We start from the raw sequence: 23,363 nt of genomic DNA, 5'->3' as shown, positions 1-23,363 counted from the left end.
AATTGATTGAGTTACATGAGTTACATGTTAGAATGAAAATAATTAGAAAATCTATATTTCTGGAATCTGTAACTCTCATAAAAGCTCCCATTTTGGTCTGTAAAATGGAAACATGTTGAATAACTTACAGGCAGTAGTAGATGTTAGCCTTAATAAAGATAAAAATGTGTATGTACATACATATGTATACATACACCAGCACAAGTATGATATATATATTAGATACATTTATATTAGAGGTAGGAATGTGGAGAGACAGGCCCAATGAAATTATGTAAGCATTTTATAACTTATGCCTATGATTTTGAAAATTTAATGAACTATGAATGTTTTATATATTTATATACACATTATTAAAATTGGCTAAAGTAGAAAATAAAGGTTGAATAGGCCTTTTTACCATGAGTAAAATGAGAACACTGTTTCTTTGTTTTAGATTTTTGCTTTGATTTCTGAGGGTTTGGAGGGGGAGATCTCAAGACAGGGTTTCTCTGTTTAGCTTCAGCTGTCCCGGAACTCACTCTGTAAACCAGGCTGGCCTTGAACTCACAGAGATCTGCCTGTCTCTGCCTCCCAAGAGCTGGGATTAAAGGCATGCTCCATCACTGCCCAACAAGAAAGCTGTTTTTAAAAGTGATAACTTATGTAAAGGACTGGGTAGAGATGGTCTTATGGACCAGTGTTCCCAAACCCTACAAGAATTATTTCTATTGTATGTAAACATATTGGCGTAAATAGAAAACAAGGACAGTCTTATAGATTGATGGAATTAATAAAATACTTATACAGCCTAGTATCACAGATAAAACTATAGACTTTGGGATTTTTTTTTTTTTTTATTTCTTGGGTTTGGTTTTTTGAGACAGGGTTTCTCTGTGCAACAGTCTTGGTTGTCTTGGAGCTCGCTTTGTAGACCAGGTTGGCCTTGAACTCACAGAGATCACCTGCCTCTGCCTCCCAAGTACTGGGATTAAAAACCTGTTTCACCACTTGGTAAACAAACATGAAAACTAGGCATAAAAATTGTAAAATGGAATCTAAAAGTATGTGGACGTCCAAAGTACAGTTTAACTGAATTCACAAGCCAGGCGGTGGTGGCGCACACTTTTAATACCAGCACTCAGGAGGCAGAGGCAGGCCAATCTTTCTAAGTTCAAGGCCAGCCTGGTCTATAAGAGCTAGTTCCAGGACAGCCAGAAGCCAGAGCTGTTATGTAGAGAAACCCTGTCTCAAAAAGACAAAACAAAACAAAAACAAAGCAAAAAAAAACACAAAGAGGATCCAGGCCTGGTGGTGTGCCTGCACATTTAGTACTTGGGAGCAGAGGCAAGAGGATCAGAAACTGGACCCACCTGGTCAGCATAAGCTAGAGAGTCATGTCTATTATAATAAAGATAAATAAATTTCTGAGCGTCAAAGGATTTTAAAAGAGTGAATTTCAGAATAGGAGAAAACATTGTGAAATCATTCATCTTATGAACATTTGATGTCTAGGATATATGTAAGAAATTCTTTACAGATATGAAACCCAACTAAAGTACACAAGGGGGAAATATTGAAACTTCTCCAAAGAAGGTACACAAGTGAATTATTTATACAAAGAAATGAGAATAATTAACATTTATTAGACATTAAGGCTATTATGCAAATCAAAACCAGTGAACTAAGCATGGTCATGCACTTTTAATCCAAGCACACAAGAGACCGAGATGGGATTATTACCACAATTTGGACAGCCAGAGCTGCATAGTGAGGCCAAAGCTAACCTGACAATATAGCAAAACCCTGCCCAAAAAAATTCTAACTATGAGATACATCATCATACCTATTAAGGTTGCCACAATTTTAAAGCAAGAAGAAGAAAAAGACAATTTTGGGAATGCTCAGTTATGTGACTGTAGAAAGCTGTTGTCACTTCCTTAATATTCCTTTTAAAAAATACCGGCCGGGTGGTGGTGGCACACGCCTTTAATCCCAGTATTCAGGAGGCAGAGGCAGGCGGATGTCTGTGAGTTCGTGGCCAGCCTGGTCTATGGAATGAGTTTCAGGACAGGCTCCAAAGCTACACAGAGAATCCCTGTCTTGGATGGATGGATGGATGGATGGATAGATAGATAGATAGATAGATAGATAGATAGATAGATAGATAGATAGATAGATAGATACTAGCAGTTGCACTCCTGGGAATTCTAAAGGAATAAGAAGAATGAGATCAAGAATTCCTCCAGATCTGTATATGCCAGTGCTCACTGTAGCCTTATTCACAGTGACTGAGGGGAGACACAAGCCAGGGTTAGTTGTCAGAAGACTAGCAAAGCATGACACATGACATGCAGCACAGTGCCGTGTTAGCACTGACAGGAATCTGGTTCTGATATGTAGTACTACATGATGGAGTTTACAAATACTAGACTAAGTGAAATAAGTCAAACACAAAAGACAACACTATGTGATTCCACTTAAATAGCTACACCAAACTAATTCAAAAAGACAAAAATACTAGAAACTACCATAAATTTAGATCAAGAGAAGTGAAACATCATTGCTTGACAGAGTTTGTGTTTAGAGTAAAAAAAAAAAGCTAAGGAAATAAGTGAATGTGAACAGTACCATTTTGAATTTAATAATGCTGCTGAATTGTGCTCTTTAAAAAATTATCATTTACTTTGTGTGCACATATGCATGCCTATGTACACACTATTTCTGCCCCTGCATATGCATAGATAGGGTCACCGTGTGAGTCCCAGGGATCAAACTCAGATCTTTAGGCTTCTGTACGCACCTGTCCCCACTGAGCCATCTTGTTAGTCTCTGAATTGCATCTTTAAAAAATGCTAAAATGAGTCTGGAAAAATCACTGGGTGGTTAGAAAACTTGCTCTTCCAGACGGCCCAGGTTCAGATCTCAGCTCACCACCTTGTACCCAGTCCTGGGGGATCCACATCCTCTTCTGACCTCTGTGGTCACGAGGAAGGGAAATGGTGCACATTCAAGGCAAACATTCATAAACAGAATTGTTTTTTAAAAAATCTTTTTAAAAATTGCTTAAATTGTTAAAGTAGATGGGGGCTGGAGATATGATTTGGTGGTTAAGAGCAATTGCTTATTTTACGGAAGACCCAGGTTCAGTTCACAGCACCCACGTGGTGCCTCACAACCATCTGTTACTCCAGTTGTAGGAGATTAGTGGCTTTTCCTGGCTCCACAGCTCTAGGCATGCTATGGTGCACATACATAACATGTTAACAAACATGAATATACATAAAATAAACTTTTTCTTGTGAAATGGGCCAGCCATGGTCCGTACATGGAATCTCAGCCTTTGAGAGGCTGTGGTATGGAGAACATGAGTTTGAGGCCACCTGCACTACCTAGGAGGTACAGCCTAGGCCACAGGATAAGAAAGACTCATCTTAAACACACTAAAAATAAACAAATTAAAAAAAATAAGAAAAAAAAGACAAGCCCCAATTGTAAAAACTTTACATATTTTGGATATCATGTCTACAAGAGACTTGAACTTGAAATTCAAAAGAATTCTCTAAACCTGATAGGAAAGCTAAGCATGGTGGTCCATGCCTATCATTTCTAGCACTTGAGAGGCACAGGCAGTAGGATCTGGGAGTCAAAACCAAGCGGGACTCTAAAGTAAAATCCTGTCTCAAAAAAAGAAAGAAAGAAAGAGAGAGAGAAAGAAAAAGAAGGCTAGGGCTGGAGAGATGGCTCAGTGGTTAAGAGCATTGCCTGTTCTTCCAAAGGTCCTGAGTTCAATTCCCGGCAACCACATGGTGGCTCACAACCATCTGTAATGAGGTCTGGCACCCTCTTCTGGCCTGTAGACATACAGATAGACAGAATATTGTATACATAATAAATAAANAATAAATAAATAAATAAATAAATAAAGTGTTGGATTTAAAAAAAAAGAAAGAAAGAAAGAAAAAGAAGGCTAGAAAAGAAACAGTATTGATCAGATGCAGTGTAGCGTGCTTAATACTGTTAGTCACTCAGGGTATGGTAACTCAGGCTGCAAAAGAGCCTGGGGTGGTGGCACGTGCTTTTAATGCCAACACTCGGGAATTGGGCTGGTGAGTGTCTTGAGTTTGAGGACATCTTGGCAAATTCAAGGCAACCCAAGGCTACATAGTGGGATCCTGTCCGAAAAACAAATAAAATACTACAAAATAGTTCACTGTATGTTTGCTAGAATGGCCTTCTAGAGAAACAGACACTATGAGTTGCTGGCCAAAATGTAAAAGTCTTGAAAGACTCATTGCAGATGAGGATCTGGCATGGTATAGACATTTTAGGAAAGAAGATAACAGTTTCTAATAAAGCCAGACCTGTGACTACCACCTGACTTAGCAGTGTGCTCCTCTAATTCAGATGAAGACAAAAGACTTAACTACATTTTTATATCAGGGTCAGGGCATTTGGTTTCTCATCACTAAGAATAATGCTGGCTATCTCTCCATTCTCCTACTGAGTTAATCCAATGTGGTTTTCTAAGTTTAAAGTTTAAATTTGATATATATATTCTATTTTTTGTTGTTATTGAGACCTTCCATTTTGCAGTTATTTCAAGACAATTTGAAGATGGGTGCTAAAAAGTAATTCCACACTAGCTCAGCATTGAGTATAATAAAGGGTTATTTATTTAGGGGTAGACACACAGATCACGGTCCTGCACGAACAGGGAACAGGAACTGATTCTAGCAGCTGGAAGAGCAAGGGAACACACTTTACATTGGCATTTATATTATAAGAAACCATGCCCAAGTGGGCAGGTAACTTAAAGCTACTGGCTGTAGGATTTCCTACAGCACCTCCCCCTTTTGTTTAAATAAGAGTTCTAAGCCTAATACAAAATTATATACAATAAGAACAAACATCAGATATAAAACTTAGAATTATACCAGCATAAACAATGAGCAAGAAACATATGATGCTTCGATAATTATCCTCTCCTAAAGAGTTTAAATCTCATATTATAAATAACTTGGCCAAGTCATGAGAAGAAAGTAACTACAACTATCTAGTCTTCAACCCCATCAAAGACCCAAGAAGGGAAGTAATATTACTTGAGTAAGCAGGAAGTACAATCAAGCAGCTTTCAAAATGTGCAACGATTGGCAGAGACAACTGGCTACCTGGGCAATCACCCAAAGTCTCATTTACAATGTAGAAGCAACCACCTTTGGCTAAGGCCTAGAGTGACTGACAGACCATTTTCGGGGTAGGAAAATTTTCAAACTTCTTTCCCTGTCTTGGCAAGATTTGACAGTCTTTTTTCTTGTATCCTGCTTGTCCTGTCTGGACATTGTGCATTTTTCAGTGGTCAATGCATGGACAATTCCTTGCCCAAAGGCCAGTTTTGCCAAAAAGAAAACAAGCTCCAAATGGAGTGTCTTCGGTGCTCAACATTTTCTCGGGAATAGATCAGTGCTGCCAGGAGCAATCATGTCTCACGTCAACAGAACCCTAAGTTATTTAAATGTCATATTCTACGGCTCTCTAAAGTAGTTGAAGATTACCTATCTATGCAGAATACAATCTCTGTGTATCTAAAGAACCTGATTAATCTAACTATAAGTATGACAAACATGGATGACTCTTGACCTATAATTTTTAATATCTATATAACTTAAAGACTAAGACTTCATATTTAGTGTGCAACAAGTGAGGACAGTGACCTCAAAACATAAACAGTGTATAAGTATTTTGATCAAGGGTAGAAATATATATTGCAATATGATAAATATATTCTAAAATTGTATCAATATACAAAATGTCCTAAGCAGAGGTAGAATCATGCATGCATAAAATATGATAAAATAACTTTGCCTAGGTATAAAAATATTATAAACCAAAATAGGAACATACTCAATATAATTTAAGCGTGTATCAATATCCAAGAATCTATACCAACGTAAGTTGCTTATAAATAATAGCTCATAAGTATTCACTCTTATTATTCACTATTATTATTAATGTGAGTAAGCTCATACTAATCTATTATCTCATCCAATTTCCTTTTTTTAAAAGAGATCCCTGAGCCTACATAATTCCCTCCCAACCCCCAACCCTGAAACAATCATAATCAACCCCTAAATGATGTCCCTAACCCTGAGCTCAAACTTTGCTGGGAGAAGGGACGTCATCTTCTAGAATCACTTCCAACTGTCATGGAGGCAACGGTTTTTTTATGGGATCCTATGAAAATAAATGATTCTATAAAAGTAAGTTCCAAGATTACTGTCTGGTGTAATTGCAAATAGTCTCTAAGTACACTAGTGCCTCTTTGAATGTTTTTATGAAACTGTTTTTAAAATGTGTGTTTGTAACATGGATTAGTTTTCCACAGAAATGAATTAAACTCAGGATTTTGCTGTATACCAGCTAAATATTGCATTGTAAGGCGCTGGGATTTGTTTGAGTCTTTTTGAGGAAGGGAACCTGGGAACTGTAGCTTAGTTGGTAGATCACTTCTCCAGCATGTATGAAGCCCCAGGTTCATTCTCAACACTGTATAAAATGGGTATAATAGCACATATCTGTAATCCCAGGATTATAAATTAAAAATCAGCCTTGACTACATAACAAGTTTGAGTCCAGCCTGTGCTATATAGGTGACTTGTTTATAAGTAACTGTGTTTGTTTTGTGTCCTATATCTAAAACTGCTTAGGAGTAGAAGTTTTTTTCAGACCTTTTTTTTAAAACTTTGGACTGTTTGCATATATCCATAGTAAGATGTCCTAGAGATAGGGCTCAAGTCTAAATGTAAATATTTGTTTCTTATTTGTCTTACACATATATCCTAAATGTAATTATATGTAGTATTTTTAGCATTACCTGATTTTGACTGTGTCTTACCTAACCTGAGGCCATGTGTGGACTTTGCTACTATCTATATCATATCTATATCTCATGTCTGTACTCAGAAAATTTCATGTTGGAGGAATTTGGATTTTTTTAGTTAGATAGGAGAATTGTATCTGTCTAGTTTTCAAAGCCTGTATAAATCTGTGGTGTGTACACCACCCATTGGTGGTGAGTATGAGAACTGGGACATGGTGTTTCTGTTGGTTCAGCTCTGAAAGTCCTGATATACCAGTTACAGGAGAGATCCTTACCTGTGTAGTTCAGGTTTAGCCCAGAAGTTCAGTTTCCCAAGCATTTGTCCTCCTTAGTAGTTTTTGCTTGGATCTCTCCTATAGCGCCCTCTTTCTCTGACTAAGTGGAGAGGATACTCTGAATTTAAGGTGTTTTCAGCTTTGCTACTTCTCCACATTACCAGTAGGTTTCTTGCAGTTCCTTGGCTTTCTCTGAATTTAGGAGTTTCCCTTCCTGGTCCTCATGTCAGAGCTAGAGTCATTTTACCAGAGTTCCTTCGTGCCCGTTCTTACTGCTCTAACTGTATTTTTCTAAACTGGAGGTTCCAATGAAGGAAATGGGAAAGGTAAACTTGGAAATTAGTAATGCCTCGAGTGAACAGTACTTTCTTTTCAGAACCTCAGTAGCTGCTCCAAAGCACTGTATCCAGATTTTATGGTTTCATCTAGTGGGAGGCTTAGGGTGTGTATACTAAGTGTTCTGTCCCACCAGGTCCCATAGCCATTTAGTCCCAAATAAACACACAGAGGTCTACATTAATCATAAACTGGTTGGCCTATTAGCTCAGGCTTCTTATTAACCCTTATAACTTATATTAGCCCATAATTCTTGTCTGTGTTAGCCACATGGCTTGGTACCTTTTTCGGCAAAGCAGTCACATCCTGCATCCTCTGCATCTGGGTGACAACTGCAGACATTTTTAAATAAATAATGATTGGCCAGTAACCAGATAGGAAGTGAGGAAGTATAGGTGGGGCAACCAGGTCGGAAGTAGAGGCAGGGCAGTGAGAACAGGAGAATTCTGGGAAGAGAAAGGGTCAGTCTGTAGTCATCACCCAGACACAGAGCAAGCAAGATGTGACTGCCTCACGGAAAAAGGTAGCAAGCCAGGTGGCTAACACAGACAAGTATTATGGGCTAATATAAGTTATAAGAGTTAATAAGAAGCCTGAGCTACTAGGCCAATCAGTTTATAATTAATGTAAGCCTCCTCAAACTTCACACATCTCTGTATGCACGTGTATGTGTGTGTGCATGTATGCCATGATGCATGTGTAGAGATCAGAACAATTGGTGAGAATTGGTTCTCTCCTTCCTCTGTATGGGTTCTAGGAACTGAACTCAGGTTGTCAAGTTTGTTAGTAAGCTGAACCGTCTTGCTGATCATGTTTGTACTTTTTCATGCTAGGTGTACATATTTTGTCTTAGGATTGTTTTTATGTGTGGACATAGAGGAGCTGTATCTCACTTAGGTTATTATGCTCTTGACCCCGTAGATTCAGATGACTGAATATACTTAGTGACTAACATATACTTTTTCATTTATTCCCCTGATAATTCCTATAAAATAAGATTGCCTTTACTTTTCTTCAATAGCTATGAGTTTCGTGATGCAGGAGTTTAATTTTCTATCATCCACTGTCTACTAAATAGTTTCTCAATGAACATCAATAGAACTAACTTTTTTCCCTTCTCCACAGTACCTTGGCCACGTAGAAGTTGATGAGTCAAGAGGAATGCACATCTGTGAAGATGCTGTAAAAAGATTGAAAGCTGTATGTATTTGGTGATTGCTAATATTGATCTATATGTTATCAATATTTTCTTATGAGATTGTGCTCATTGAATTTTACCACCCAGCAAGCAGTCAGAACAGTGTGTTCTCTCAAGGCAAAAGATGTGGGCTTACTGAAAAAGAGAACATCTCATGTTCTGTGTTCAAAAGTACAGATTATAAAGACCAACTCCTACATTATCTAAATTATGCTTTTCACTTATTATGACCCATAAAAAAAAGCAGTATGAAATCTGATAGAAAATAATATTCTAAAGCCAGCCCAGATATGCTACAGTTAACACTTAATTGTGATACCTGAACGATAACACTGTTCATTTTAAATCTATAAGAAAGAACTTTCCAGGGACAAAAGTAGAAGATGCCTGAGCAATGCCTGATGTGGGACTTCTCATTATCTTGACTCCTACATCTTTCTTCCTGTGTTCCTTTGACAGAAACAACCTGCTTTCTCTTCCTTTTGCATGAACTTGAAATGTATAACTCCCAAGAGACAGCATTTTCTTTGCCTGTTACACCATAGAATACATCCTACATTCATACTTGTTTATTTAAGAAGGGAGAGAAAGTATTTACAGTTGATACAGGATCATATTGAAGTGTTAATTTTCTATTTTCAATGTCTAAGTACCGTCCCATAACTCTTTAAGCCCCCTTCACAGCCTTCCTTCTCTCCAGTATGTAGCCATTCCCCACTTTGCTGTGAAAACTCTTAAGCATCACCTCTGCATGGCCTATCCCCAAACAGCATCCAGTTCATGTTACTTTGGGTTTGCTAGTATAAGTTTGGCTACTAATGAGTGCTTTTTTTTTTTTCTCAGTTTGCTTAATAACCAAAACTTTTCTGCTTTATTGGTACAGTTTATGTTACCTCTTGTGTATTCCCTCAGTGTCGTATATGGAAAATTTAAAAATATATCAAAGAGGGGTAGATTTTACCTTGGAGTAAATGCCTGAATCTGTTGTAAAAAGAAAAGTAAAAAAAAAAAATAACTAATTGTAGAAGACAAAACATAAACTCTGTGTACAAATGATACACATACATTCTTCCATATGTAGAAAGAACCCTTTTATCTCAGATTTTGGACAGTTAAATTCTTAAGTGAAAGTGATAGAAACCCATCAAGTTTCCTCGATTTCATCAATGTTAAGAGGGCTTCCTCGTATGCTCTGTGGTCCATGAAACTAGTTTGACAGACTTGCTCTCTTATATAACTATTCCCTGATTAAATACAGACTCAGATAATTTAGCTTTCCATTTTTATCAAAACTAGCTTAACAGAGAAATAACAGGTTTTTTTCTTACAAAATAACTCTCCATTCCTCTAGAATGAAAAATTAGATGAGTTTAGGTAAGGATGTTTTAAAAATAATTATTTAACTTCTTAAAGACTGTTTTTGTTTGTTTCTTTCCTGAGATAGTTTCTTTGTATAGCTCAGTATGTACCCCAAGCTAGCCTCTAGCTTCTGATCCTGGCTTGCCTCCCTATGCTAGAACTACAGGCATAAGCCCCTATTCCCAGCCTAAAGAATATTTTATATCAGTGTATAATAATGATGGGAAACAACAGACACACCAGGAAATGGGGAGGGGCGGAGACAAGAGAGGTGATTTAGCAGTTAAAGGGGCTTGCTGCTCTTATAGCAAGGATTCAGATTCAGTTCCCAGTACCCTCTTGAGGTGGCTATAACTCCAGCTCCAGGGGATCTAATGCCATCTTCTGGTTTCTGTGATTACCACACACATGTGCACAAACCCACACTCAGAAACACACATAATTAAAAATAAAAATAAATCTTAATTTAAAATCCTAGGATGCCAATTAGATTATCCTGAAACAAACTATAGTTATTAATGTCTTAAAATTTAAATTACTTAGGGTTACAAAACCACTGTGGAATTAGAAAATATTTTAATTTTTAGAAAAACCTTTTAATTCAGGGCTGGAGAAGTGGCTCAGCAGTTAAGAGCACTGACTGCTCTTCCAGAGGGCCCATATTCAATTCCCAGCACCCACATAGCAGCTCACAGCTGTCTGTAACTCCAGTTCCTGGGGATCTGGCATCCTTATACAGACATACATACATGCAGGCAAATCACTAATGCACATAAAATAAATATTTTAAAAGAAAATTTTTTAATTCAGTCCTTTTGAATATCAAACCCAGAGCATCACAGGCTGCTGAGCCACATCTTTAGCATTGCTATCTAATTTTGTTTTTAATCTTTGGGTTTTGAGACAGTTTCAACTTCCAGCACATTACCATCCTCTGCCTCCTGGGTATGTCACTTCATCTGAATTTTAACTTAAAAAAATTTTTAGAAACGTGTATTGTATAAAGTACAAATGAACTCCAAGATTTACAAATAGGGGCTAGAAAGATTCCTCAGTGGTTAAGAGCACTGTCTGATCTTCCAGAAGACCTAGGTTTGATTTTGAGTACCCACATTGTGGTTCACGACCATCCGTAATTCCAGGGAAATCTTACATCTCCAGGAGACCCAGGCATATATGTGGTACACAGGCATATGTACAGGCAGAACACCCACACACTTAAGATTAATTTTTTAAAAGTGTCTATTAAATAAAACAAGATCTCTCCCAAATCTAGATGTAGACGGTATTTAAATGTGTAGTTTTTATTGCTGTTGCTTTTGGGAATTTTTGGCATTTTTGAGGTAGTGCCTCCAACTCTTCCTCCTCGGGCCTCTACTTCCCACAAACTGGAAGGGTGGATGGGTACAGCCTCTCCACTCTGCTCACCACCTAATTTAAAGCTAATTTGTTGAGTAGATTTTTTTTTCGTTTATTTCACCTTTTACTTTTAAAACAAGATTATTGTTCGAGGTCCACGACTGTTTGAATAACATTTAATGTGTTTTATATTTACCATAAATAGAACTTAAATTTGCATTTTAAAAATTGTAGTTATACAGGGCCGGACAGTGATTACAACTCACAAGGTTGTAATCCCTGAGCTGGGAGTGTGAAGACAAAGGTCTCTGAAGCTCACTCACCAACGGGTCTAGGTGAATTAGTGCCTCAACAAAGTAATAATGAAACAATCAAGGAACACACCTGCATCATCCTCTGGCTTATCTAGGAAACTTAGGACAGTTATATAAACTTACATTGGCAAATGTGTTAAAAAAAATCAAACTGGATTTTTGGGTAATGGGTAAACTTCTGTTTATTATGCTCAATAAAACATCACTGTTCTGTAGATAAACTGTCTAGTGCTATACTGAGAACCTACAGTAAATAGGAAGTCTTCAGGGTATTATTGTGAGTCCACATAGCTCCGTGGTAGTTTTTTTGTTTGTTTGTTTTGTTTTGTTTATTTGTCTTCTCGTATTTTCACTAAGTAGAGATATTAGGTACCTTTCTTTCTTGACAGCATTCTTTTAACGGATATCCATCTAGGATCTACAGCCTGCTGTGCCCAATTCTTACATTGTACCAAAAGCTGTGTCGCTAATGTGTGTTTGTTAGTGTAAAGATCATAAAGCTTCCTGAAAGACTTTTAGATAAGTGGAAACAAGTTGTAGGAGTGTCTAAAGGTGCAGAGGGTTAAAGAAACAAAATACCTTTGCAGTCTGTTCAAACTGAATGTCAGAACTTTAAAATGTGAGGAGTTATGTAGCTCACATACCGCCACTTAAACAGCAAACAGGCATTAAGCCTGTCATGTGAATAGCCTATAAACCAAAAAGTTCTATTTCTAGTGGCTTTAATCTTGTGGGGAATTGAAAATGATTTAAAGTATAGTTGTATGGGAACCTTCCCGAAGTGATCCCTTGTAATTTAGAATTACTTTAAATTGTGTTAGAGGTCATCAGCAAAGTTGACATTCTCCAGTGAAGAAAATAGTATCGAGATAGTTTTTAAAATATGTACCTCAGACCATCTCTTACCCTCATATACATGAAATAACAATTATTTTAACTCATTTATTTTGTGACATAATTCACTAATTAACTACTACAAGGCTTAGATTGCATAGACTAAATTTCAGAAATGGCTGTTGCTTAGTTATGTTACAGGGTGGTAAATAATGCAGTTAGCAGTGAGCTCTGTAATTATTGTGTCAGACTTTGCCTTGCTTCACTGGGATCCAAAATGCCTTTCATTGTAGAATGCTATTTCATTCCATTGCTTCTAAATGTCTCTCTATCTCTGCCTTTGATTTTAGATTTGTTTCATTATATAACTAGTTCCTAGTATGTTGGGTTTTTATTCACTATTTGATATTTGTTTTAATATATGTTCTTATTTTAGCAGGTAAAAGAATCATATCTTTTTTTTTAAAGAATGTTAATATTCTCCAATCCATTATCTGTCTTTTATGCATTTTGCATGTCACCTTTTTTCATTAACATCTGGGATCTTTTATAAGAAAAAGAAAAAAATCTCATCTTTAACAAGAGCTTTTCTAGGAGCTGAATTAAATGTTAACTGTCATGTCCTGTCCCTCCCTGCCCTGCGCGAGAATGTTGAATCTTTAACTTTGGCTGCGTCCTTTAAAGCTGAGTGTTACTCATCGTCTAACAAAACGAGCTTCACCAAAATTGGCCGCAGAAATCATTGTAGTCTTGCTGTGACAGCTACCTGGAACATGCTGGTTATTTTTCCAGCTTTGTTTAGCTCTTGTGGAGATATTTGTTGTGACTTTCAAATTTTAGGGGAAATCATTTTAGTGTTTAAAAACACTAAATGAGTTTAAAAGCTAGGAGACTCAAATTTCAGCATCACATGTTGTCTTTTACTAGACATTTTTGCAGCTACAAAAGTAGAGGACAAAAGTACAGCTCAGCCCTAGGAAGGGAGTAGAGAGCTGGGCTGGGGAGTTTGAAGCTATCTACTTTGCGTACATTCTTCAGATTTCCTTAATAATCAACTATGTAAATGGAGCTTAAAAACTGATGGTAGGGCTAGGTGTGGTGGTGAATCCCTTTACTCCCAGCACTCAGAAGGCAGAGGCAAATCTATCTTTGTGAGTTTCAGGCCAGCCTAGACTGTGAGTACCAGACTATATAGTAAGACCCTGTTTCAACAATCCAAAACAGCAAATTAATGATGGGATCATAGATTGTTATGATTTCCTTATCCTGATAGTTAGTATTGTATGATTATATCAATGCAAGATTCTTTGCTTCAAAAAGAACAGTTAAATAAAACCCTGTTTCTTAAATTCTGTTTGTGGCCCATGAGCATAATTTGATTTTCCAATATTTTTTTATGCCCCAGTATAAGCATTAGCTTCAATCCCTCATAATGATATTATTCTGAACTGGAATAGATCCTGCTGTTTCGGTATGTTGTAGAACCGATGAGTATACACATATATACACTTACACTAATGGATGTGGACCACCCAGGACTAAACTCCCTGAGTTAGAAAGGGTATAGCAAGAGCTGCTGAGGTATGCTCATGATTTAGCTTTATGTGTTGCCATTTTTGTGTTTTGTTAAGGTTTGCAGTTCCAGAGCCTAACAGCATGGGAAGCATGCTGTTCCAACAAGGTGGTGGTTTGCTTTTAATCTGGAATCTCACTACAAAGGCCAGGCTAACCTGGAGCGTCTTCACAGGCTCCTGTTTTATTTTTCCTTTTTTTTTTTTTTTCTCCCCCCACCCCTGTCCCCTTTGGTTTTTGAGACAGGATTTCTCTGTAGCTTTGGAGCCTGTCCTGGAACTAGCTCTTGTAGACCAGGCTGGTCTCAAACTCACAGAGATCCGCCTGTGCCTCTGCCTCCCAAGTGCTGGGATTAAAAGCCTGTGCCACCACTGCCCAGCTTTACTTTTTATTTCTTTAAGAGGCAGGCTGATGATGTCAAGGCTGATGCTGAATTCCTGGGCTCGGGCAGCCTTGCCTCGGCCTCCTAAAGAACTTAGATGATAGATAGGCACATGCCACCACATTTGACTAGCATTGATTTTAAGTAGTAAAATGTATGTAGAACTAAGCTTCTATTTGTTACTATTATGAATTTTAAGTACAAAATCATGCCCACCTGGTATGTCCTAATCTTTTTATCTGCTGCCAAATTTGGATACTCTCTGTTGGAAAATAGAGATCCTAAATGAAGTAGTGGCCCTGCATGGATACAGGCTCTGAATCCCCCCTCTCCAGGGATTCTTAGGTCGGACCGTGTGTTGCCCTGCACTTCATGCACCTTTCCTTTTCCCTGTCACCCTCCCTCCTGGTATTGATAACTCTTTAAAGCCCTCATCCCTCCCCTTCTCCCACTTTCCCTTCTATCTCTGTATGTGCTTAATTGATGTGAAACCCCGGGACATTTATTAGCCTATACAATAATAGCACTCGACTTGTCCCCCTGTTCCTCCAGGAAAGGAAGTTCTTCAAAGGCTTCTTTGGAAAAGTAAGTTTGATGCCATGATTATGCTTATTCTATAAGGAGTTACACCCCAGTATAGCACTGACATGCCTACAAAATAAAACCTTGATTTCTCCACAAACAGAAATAGATTTGACTGTATCTAAAAATTAAAGAATTAGTTGCTGTCTATGGTTTTACCTGTTTTTCTTGTGATACTAAATCTCATTTTTAGGGAAACCCAATAAATGAATCAAGTAAGTTTCTTTTTTTAATGATCTCTTCAGCACCTGCTATTAGATAAACTCTATTTGATCTTTCAAAACTATTTTGTTAGTGTATTAGCTATATTTTTAACAGGTAGCTTTTATTTAGGGCCCAAGACTGACAGAAATAGAAAGAAATATTAGAATCAGGTAAAAACTGGAAGTACCCCGAATTTTACATTCAATACTATTACTTTTTTAAAAATCTAAGTTAAATTTCAGGGGAATACATGAGAGTACATAAACTTACTTTGAAGATACTACTGTGATCTTTGACCTGTATTGCTGATCTAGGAAAAGCTGTCATAATTAATAGTCTGCCAAGATCTGCTGCATGGGTGCTGTACTCTCAGACTTCTCTAGTGATCCTTGTTCACTGCTCAGATCTTCAGAAGGACCAGGACAAGGAATGGACCTCAGCGGGAGTGCTTGCCCAGAATGACCATGCTTAAGGCCCAGGTGTCTGTCTCCAATACTAGAGCAAAATAAAAGAGGCTAGAGGGATGGCCGTTAAAAGCAATTGCTGCTCTTATAGAGGACCCGAGTCCAGTTCCCAGTACCCACTTTGGGTAGTTCACAACCAGTGCACAGGCCGACCTAATCTAGACAAGCCCTCATTTAGACTCCTTTCCCGGGTGATTTCAGATTCTGCCAAATTGACAATACTAACTGTCACAATGCCAAATTTACATAAGATATTAAAAAATTATGAATCACTTTAATCTTTAACATTGAATTATTATTATTATTCTTTATGCAGTGAGGAAGCTGAGGTTTCAGAGGTTAAGTAGCCTCCTTAAACCCAGGTCCTGTAAGTGATAGGAGCTTGGATTTGAACCTAGATAATCTGTCTCCCTAGTCTGTACTCTTGAACACCATGCTATACACCATCACTTTTGTTTTTCTGTTTTTCTTTTGTGATGCTGGAGGTTGCACATGCCAGGCCAGTGTTCTACTATGAACTACATCCACATGCTGGCCTTGAATTAAGTGATGCTCCGACCTCAGCCTCCTAAATATCTGGACTTACAAACCTGTTACCAGGCTTCCATTCTCCTGGGGGGGGGGGGTGGTAGAGGACTATTATTTTGGGTTTTTGAGACAAGGTTTCATGCATCCTAGGGTGGCCTAGACCCTGCTTTCTACCTGAGGATCACCTGAACCTCTCATTCTCCTGCCTCTGCCTCTGGAAGTGCTGGGTTCAGGAGTGTCCAGGATATAATCCATGTTAGGCAAGCACTCAATCAACTGAGCTACATCCCTAATTGGCGCTCACCTTTAATCCCAGCACTCAGGAGGCAGAGGCAGGTGGATCTCTTTGAGTTCAAAGCCAGCCTGGTCTACAAGAGCAAGTTCCAGGACAGCTAGGGCTACACAAAGAAACCCTGTATGGGGGAGAGGGGAGAGGTTTAAAAAAAAACAAAACAAAAAAAAAAAAACAAAGTCTTGGTCACTGACTTTTTCTAGATTTAAGGTGGTAAATTATTAATTTTCAGAAGCGAATCCTCACATGCATACTGCGTATTCATAGCATCTTAGTGTTGCTCAAGTCAGCACCAGTATATAAAACGTGTTATGGAATGTGCAATCTATCCCTAGTCAGTGATGAGTAAGATATCTTGATTTTCATAGCACAATTACTCTCTTGTTTTAGATAACTTTTATACTTCTTTTTTTCTCCTTTAACTTTCAGAATTTCCCAGTGCTTGGGAGGCAGAGGCAGGTGGATCTCTGTGAGTTTGAGGCCACTCTGGTATACATACTAAATTAAATTCCAAGACAGCCAGAGCTATGTAGTAAGACCCTGTCTCAAAAAAACAAACAACAACAAAACCCTTTCAGAATTTTTTTACTTAATTTTATGTGCATTACTGTTTTGTCTCCATGTATGTCTGTGTTAGAGTATAAATCACTTGGAGCTGGATTATAGACGGTTACGAGCTGTCACTTAGGTGCTGGTAATTGAACCCGGGTCCTCTGGGAGAGCAGCCAGTGCTCTTCACTAATGAGCCATCTCTCCAGCCCTCAGAATGTCTTACCCTATTCTTTTTTTCTACTTGCTTCCTACTGGGCAGATAAACTTGATCCAGAAGGACTGAAGCTTATACTGATTAGTAGAGCACTTGCCTGGCACGAGTGAAGCTCTGGCTTCCAGCTTAGTGTCAGGTCCACTTGCCTGCCTGTCATCTGTGCCCATGTGTGCTCGTTCCTTCCCTTTTGCTTTGTTTTGGTTTTGAAATAGGACTTCTCTAGGTAGGGAAAGCTGGCCTCTCATAATCATCTTGCCTCTGCCTCCTGGGTGCTGGGATTGACAAGCATGCCCCTTCATGCCCAACTTCCAATAGGTTCTTATTATTTCAGCTCTTACTCCAATCCCCTCTTCCCTCAATAGTTTTCTTTCTTCAGTGGATTGTCCTAAAAATAAAACACATTTTTAGAAAAGCTTCTTGGTGTCTTCATTTCTGCCATCCTATCTTTTGTTGATCCTGTTTAATAACCACCACTGCCTTGGCCTCTGGCTTCCATTAAAGCTGCTCCTTTCAAGTCTTTGATGTCATTGCAGCGGGGCTGTCACCCTGATCCTAGACTGTTATCAGCATTTGACAGTCTGGCTCTCCTTGAAACATTTTTCATCTAGAATATAGAGAACAATATATTCTTAGCTTTCCTTATACCTCTATCTAAATACTTCTTAGTTGTGGATATCTCTGTACATGCAACTCTACCTAGATGATGTCACCCAATGCTGTGTTATGCCAGGCATTGTGAACTTTATACTGATATTTCTTTCATATAAATTGTGTAGCGTAGTATCAAAGACAGATTCTGGAGCCATTGCTGTTTAATTCTGCCCTGGCATTTAGAAGCTTTGTGGTTAATGCCTACCTCAGAAGAGTGTCTTTACCAAAGAATCATGAGGACCTTGTAGGTTATTGTAGAGATACTCCTGTTCTTGCTCCTCTCATCTCATCCTACCCTCTTTATTAATTCCTTAAAAGACACCAGGAATGCTCCTGTGTCAGGGCCTTTGTATTTACTATAGCTTATTATAATATAGAACACATGTCATCCAGACACACATCATCTGAATGAGGCATTTATTCCCACCTGTCTTAAAACCCCACCCCACTGTCTATACACATGTTCCCTGTTTGTCCCACTTATCGTTGCATACATCTTCTGGCTTGTGTGTCCCTGTCACTGTAACATAAGCTCTCCGAGGACACGGATCTTTGGTACCTAGAGGACTGTGTGCTCTCTAGTTTCTGCTCTACAGTATTTGAGTTTGTGGATGGATAAGTGAAATCCATATTCTCAAGCACATTCTGTAATTCAAGAATCACTCAGTGTTAATGAAATACCACCAAATTGTTCAACAGTAACAAATGCTGCTAGAACAGAATGGAAGTTTAAGTGTAAGAAAGTATAATGAAGGTTTTCTGACGATAACACCTCGGCTGAGAGTTTGGACTTATTAAGTTGGAAAAGAATGGGAAATTTTAATGAAAACCATTACACATAGAGCCAACCTCAAGTCTGAGGGGAAGTTGTGTTTCCATCCCTTTATTGCTTTGGAGAATATGCATATTTGTTCAGCATGTCATTCTTCTCCAAAACTCAAATACTGAGTTACGGACACAGTCCTTTTTCCTCGAATTTTAAATAAAATTTTAAACAACACCTGAATCCAAGATCCTGTGGGAGAAAAGTTCCCTCCCTCCCTCCCTCCCTCCCTCCCTCCCTCCCTCCCTTCCTTTCTTATTTATTTATTTTTATTTAGTTTAGTTTTGTAGACATGGTTTCTTTGTGTAGCTTTGGAGCCTGTCCTGGAACTCACTTTGTGGATCAGGCTGGCCTCAAACTCACAGAGATCCCCCTGCCTCTGCCTCCTGGGTGCTGGGATCAAAGGTGTGTGCCACCGCCACCCTGCTCTTTTTTGTTTTTCAAGGCATACCACTTCATGATTGCCTGGCTAGTGTGTCATTGTAACTGGTGACTGAGTTATCTGTGAGTGTGAGTGGTGCTTCCAGGACTGTCACAGCTGTGCCGGCCTGCGTGACATTTCCTTCCTGTGACTTCTGGGAGAATGACTGTTTATTCTCTTCATTCTTAGCTGTCATATGCTACCCAAACCATCTTGTCTCTGCTCTCAGTTCTTCTTATGGTAGTGTGTGTTCTTACCTCATTAGTGATCCTGGGAGTCATAGACAGAACCTAAGATGTGAGTCAGTCTAAAATATTGAATAAGGTATAAATATGGGAGGTGCAGAATAATGAATCTTTCAAAAGAAATGACTACATTCTAGAAAAATCTTCAGAGCATAACCCACTCTATTTGTCTTTGAAAAGCAAGTTTTATTGGAAGAAGACTATGCCCATTTGTTCACATGTTGTCTGTGACTTCTTCTGTGCTACAATGACAGTTGAGAGGTTGCCATGCAGATTATATGACTGGTAGTGCCCAAAGTGTTTGCTAGTTGACCCTTCCCAGAGAAAGTGCCAATCTCTGACTTAAACACTCATTCCTATAAATGTATCTCATTTCTTCCAGCTTCGCTTAGCATCCATATGTAAAAAGGAAACAATGTAAGGCTCCTCTAATCCACGAAGACTGTCACCAGCCTGGTAGTTCATTGGTTTCCAATTTATTTTAAAAAGTTATTTCTGCTTAATCACTCTGAAGGGATAGGAATGTAGCTCAGTTGACACAGTGCTTGACTAGCATGCAGAAGGTCAGTCCCAGCACACTCCTGTGGCAGGAGGTTAAGATAGGAGAATCACAAGTTCAAGGCCAGTTGCTACATACAGAGTTCAAGGGTAGCAAGACCCTGTCTCCAAAGTAGACTGACAAAAACTAAAAACTGTGGTTCTCTTATTGTAGTAGCTTTAGTCTCTGTCATTGACTCACTGCCGGAGCCTGGTTACTAGACATGTGGGTTTAGAGTAACAGAGTTTGAGGCTGCCCTAGACTATATAGAAAAACCTTGTCTCAAAATTAAAGAGAGAGAGAAAGAAATTAAAATTTAAAAGATTTACTCATAATAAAAGAAATTTAAAGTAGATACTAATTTCTTAATCCCAGCGTGGATTCTTAGAAAGTGGCAACTTGAAGCTTTCCACTAGTCACAGGTCGGCTTGATCCTCTGTCCAGATGTCACTAAATTCTAAGTTACTGAAATTCTGTCTGTTAGGTCCATTTTCTTTCTTTGAAAAACAGTAATCTTTAGTGTGAAACTCTTCTTGACATCAGGATTAGCCAGTAGGAATTCCGCCTGTAACCTTGAAGTGATGACCAAGCCAGAGTGTTGTAACAACAGTAAGGACCTCATCCGTAATTTCTCACACACATCATCACCACCTCGGTTTTATTAGTGTCTAAGGTGTGCACCTTTTAGAGAGGGTATTTCCACCACAAGTAAGTCCTACATTTCATGTTTCTTCTGAATTAGCTGGGTTTTTTTTTTAATCAATACATTTTGTTCTTTGGCAACTTCATACATGTGTATAATGCATTCTGGTTACTCTTTCCCCAGCCTCCCTCACTTTCCTCCCATTGCTGCCAACCTCCCTCCCCACTTCTTCCTTTACAGATCTCTTTCCCATAATCACAACTCTGTCTTGTTTTGTGTCCCATAAGGGCTGTTTCTGTGACCATGGGTTTGGCACTATCCATTGGATCCTGATGGGTTCACTACTAGACACACAGTTGCATACTGTGTCTCTCCCAGAGTCTATTAGATTATATACAATACAATCCATTATTATAATATAAAATTTTTATGAAGGCATAAATGAAAAATAAATGTTTCTATAACCATAAAATTGAGCCAAGAGTAAATTTCAGAACATTTCTGAATATTGTAAAGAATCTAACAAACCAATTCTAAAATGACTTATTTTTCCCAATCCTTCAGTTGGCTAGCCTTAACCTACTTGTTGCTGCAAATGCTGAAGACTGCAGTTTATATAGCAGTATAACATGATGAGTGATAAATCTGCAAATGAACATACTAAGGACTTTCTGTACCATTTAGCAGTCTTTTATGTCATTTTATGCTATTCCCCACAGCAAATCTTCAGCAAATTCTTTGAACATAAAAAGGGAAGAATTAATGTCCTTTACTTAGCAAAGCTGAAAGCACAACTTAAAAAAAAAACTAGCAATTTTATGTAGCATGAATAATAAAACCCCAGAGACCTAAAGGTCAGAAAAGCAAAGCAGCCAGCCACTGATTCTTGCCTCTGCCTCAGACCAAAAATGGGTGATCCTGCCTCCAGGAATCCTCAGATTGAGACTGAGAGTGAGACTTGTCTCCTCCCATCTTACAGTCCTCTCTAGGATGCAGTAATATAATGTTAAATGGCTACTATATTCCCTTTTTACCTTTATAAAATTCTAGTTACCATGTATAATCTCTGATCCTTTTAACACACACATGTCACATATGAAGAAACAGAAGTTCTGTCTCCTGCTTCGCTTGTGAATAATAGCACTGAATTCAGGCTTGTTTGATGTTTCTAGAGTAACTTGCAAATGCATGCAAGTTTTTCACAGTCTTCTAGATGTTCTTTGGTCCTCTGCCTGCCTCTTTGCCATGTATGTAACTCTCCTTTTTATGGAAATGCTTTTTTTTTAAAGATCTTATTTATTATATACACAGTGTTCTGCCTCCATGTATGCCTGCAGGCCAGAAAAGGGTGCCAGATTTCATTGTAGATGGTTGTGAGCCACCATGTGGTTGCTGGGAATTGAACTCAGGACCTCTGGAAGAGCAGTCAGCGTTCTTAACCTCTGAGCCATCTCTCCAGCCCTGGAAATGCTTTTTTTTAACCTAGTCTTGCTGTATATGCCTCCAGCCTTAACTTCTTAGTGCTGAGATTACAAACATGCAGCACCAGCTAACATTAGAGTAAATCCTGTTGTTGGTTTGAGACAGAGATACTGACCAGGCTGGCCTTGAACTCATGGAGATTTGCCTGCCTCTGCCTCTCAAGTGCTGGAATCAAAGAGTGCGCCACCATGCTCAGCTAATTAAGCATTTTTAATTAAAGAGTATGTTTAGTATTCATAGACTCTTCTTACTTTTTATATATTTCTCAGCTCATCTAACTTCCACTTCACTATCAGTCGGGTCCTCCAGGGAAGCCCACTTTGATAGGTGAACGTGGGTGCATATGTACTTTTGGACACATGCATGGACATGTGATAGATTATTTTAGGAGCTGGCTCATGAGTTTATGCATGTGGCATGTCTGAAGTTTGAGGATAGCAGGCTGGAAACTCAAACAACATTCCTGTGTTACAGACTCAAGGTAGACATTTTTTCTCATCTGGTTGAACAGAACTTACCCAAATGTTAAAAGATAATCTCCCTTACCTAAAGTCAGTCACTGCTTGTTTGTTTGTTTGTTGTGTGCCCTCTGAGGCCAGAAAAGGGTGTTGTGTCCTGGGTTTGCTGAAACTGGAGTTACAGGTGGCTGTGAGCCACTTGACCTGAGGGGCGGGATCTGAATTTCAGTTCTGAAAAGTCAAGTGCTCTTAACCACTAAGCCATCTCTCTTGCCCTTGTTTGTTCTTTTAAGATAAAGTCTTCGGCCAGGCCTGTCGGTGCATGCTTTTAATACCAGCACTCAGAGGCACAATCAGGCAGATCTCTGAATTTGAGGCCAGCCTGGTCTTCCAGTGAGTTCCAGGGGCTGTTGCATAAATCCTGTCTCAAGAAAGATTAAAAATAAAAAAAAAAGATAGGCATTTCTTGTACACCAGCTAACCTGGAATTCATCGTGGTATCCATCTGGCTCAAGCGCATGATGATCTCTCCTTAGCCTCCTGAGTACTGGGATTGCAGGCATGCCTAGCCACAGCAACTTTTAGATTAGTGTTTGATCAAGCAACCAGATGGCTACAGCCTAGCCATAGTAACACATAAATGTGCTGTCGTGACTCTGTTACTCTGCTGTGTCTTTATGCACAATCCAGTGGGCTCTTCTTCTTCTTCTCCTTCTTCTCCTTCTCCTCCTTCTCCTCCTTCTCCTCCTCCTCCTCCTCCTCCTCCTCCTCCTCCTCC

The 23,363-nt window shown here is 38.8% G+C and overlaps 1 protein-coding gene across 11 annotated transcripts in view; it reads left to right on the top strand.

The window, feature by feature from the left end:
• The window catches only part of Numb (NUMB endocytic adaptor protein), a 122,643-nt gene that overhangs the window by 81,411 nt on the left and 17,869 nt on the right, over nucleotides 1–23,363 (top strand). For 7 of the 11 annotated variants that reach the window (XM_050164536.1, XM_050164534.1, XM_050164538.1 and 4 more), the window contains 2 exons: nucleotides 8,596–8,670; nucleotides 15,038–15,073. In XM_050164536.1, the coding sequence (XP_050020493.1) occupies nucleotides 8,596–8,670; nucleotides 15,038–15,073 (111 nt within the window). The remainder of the gene's footprint in view (nucleotides 1–8,595; nucleotides 8,671–15,037; nucleotides 15,074–23,363) is intronic. The other 4 variants (XM_050164543.1, XM_050164540.1, XM_050164544.1 and 1 more) reach the window with 2 other exon arrangements.

Source organism: Alexandromys fortis, unplaced genomic scaffold (assembly GCF_014885135.2).
Source record: "Alexandromys fortis isolate MF-2015 unplaced genomic scaffold, M_Fortis_MF-2015_v1.1 scaffold_159, whole genome shotgun sequence".
Classification (NCBI taxonomy): Eukaryota; Metazoa; Chordata; class Mammalia; order Rodentia; family Cricetidae; genus Alexandromys; species Alexandromys fortis.
This window is presented reverse-complemented; position numbering and strand designations above follow the sequence as displayed.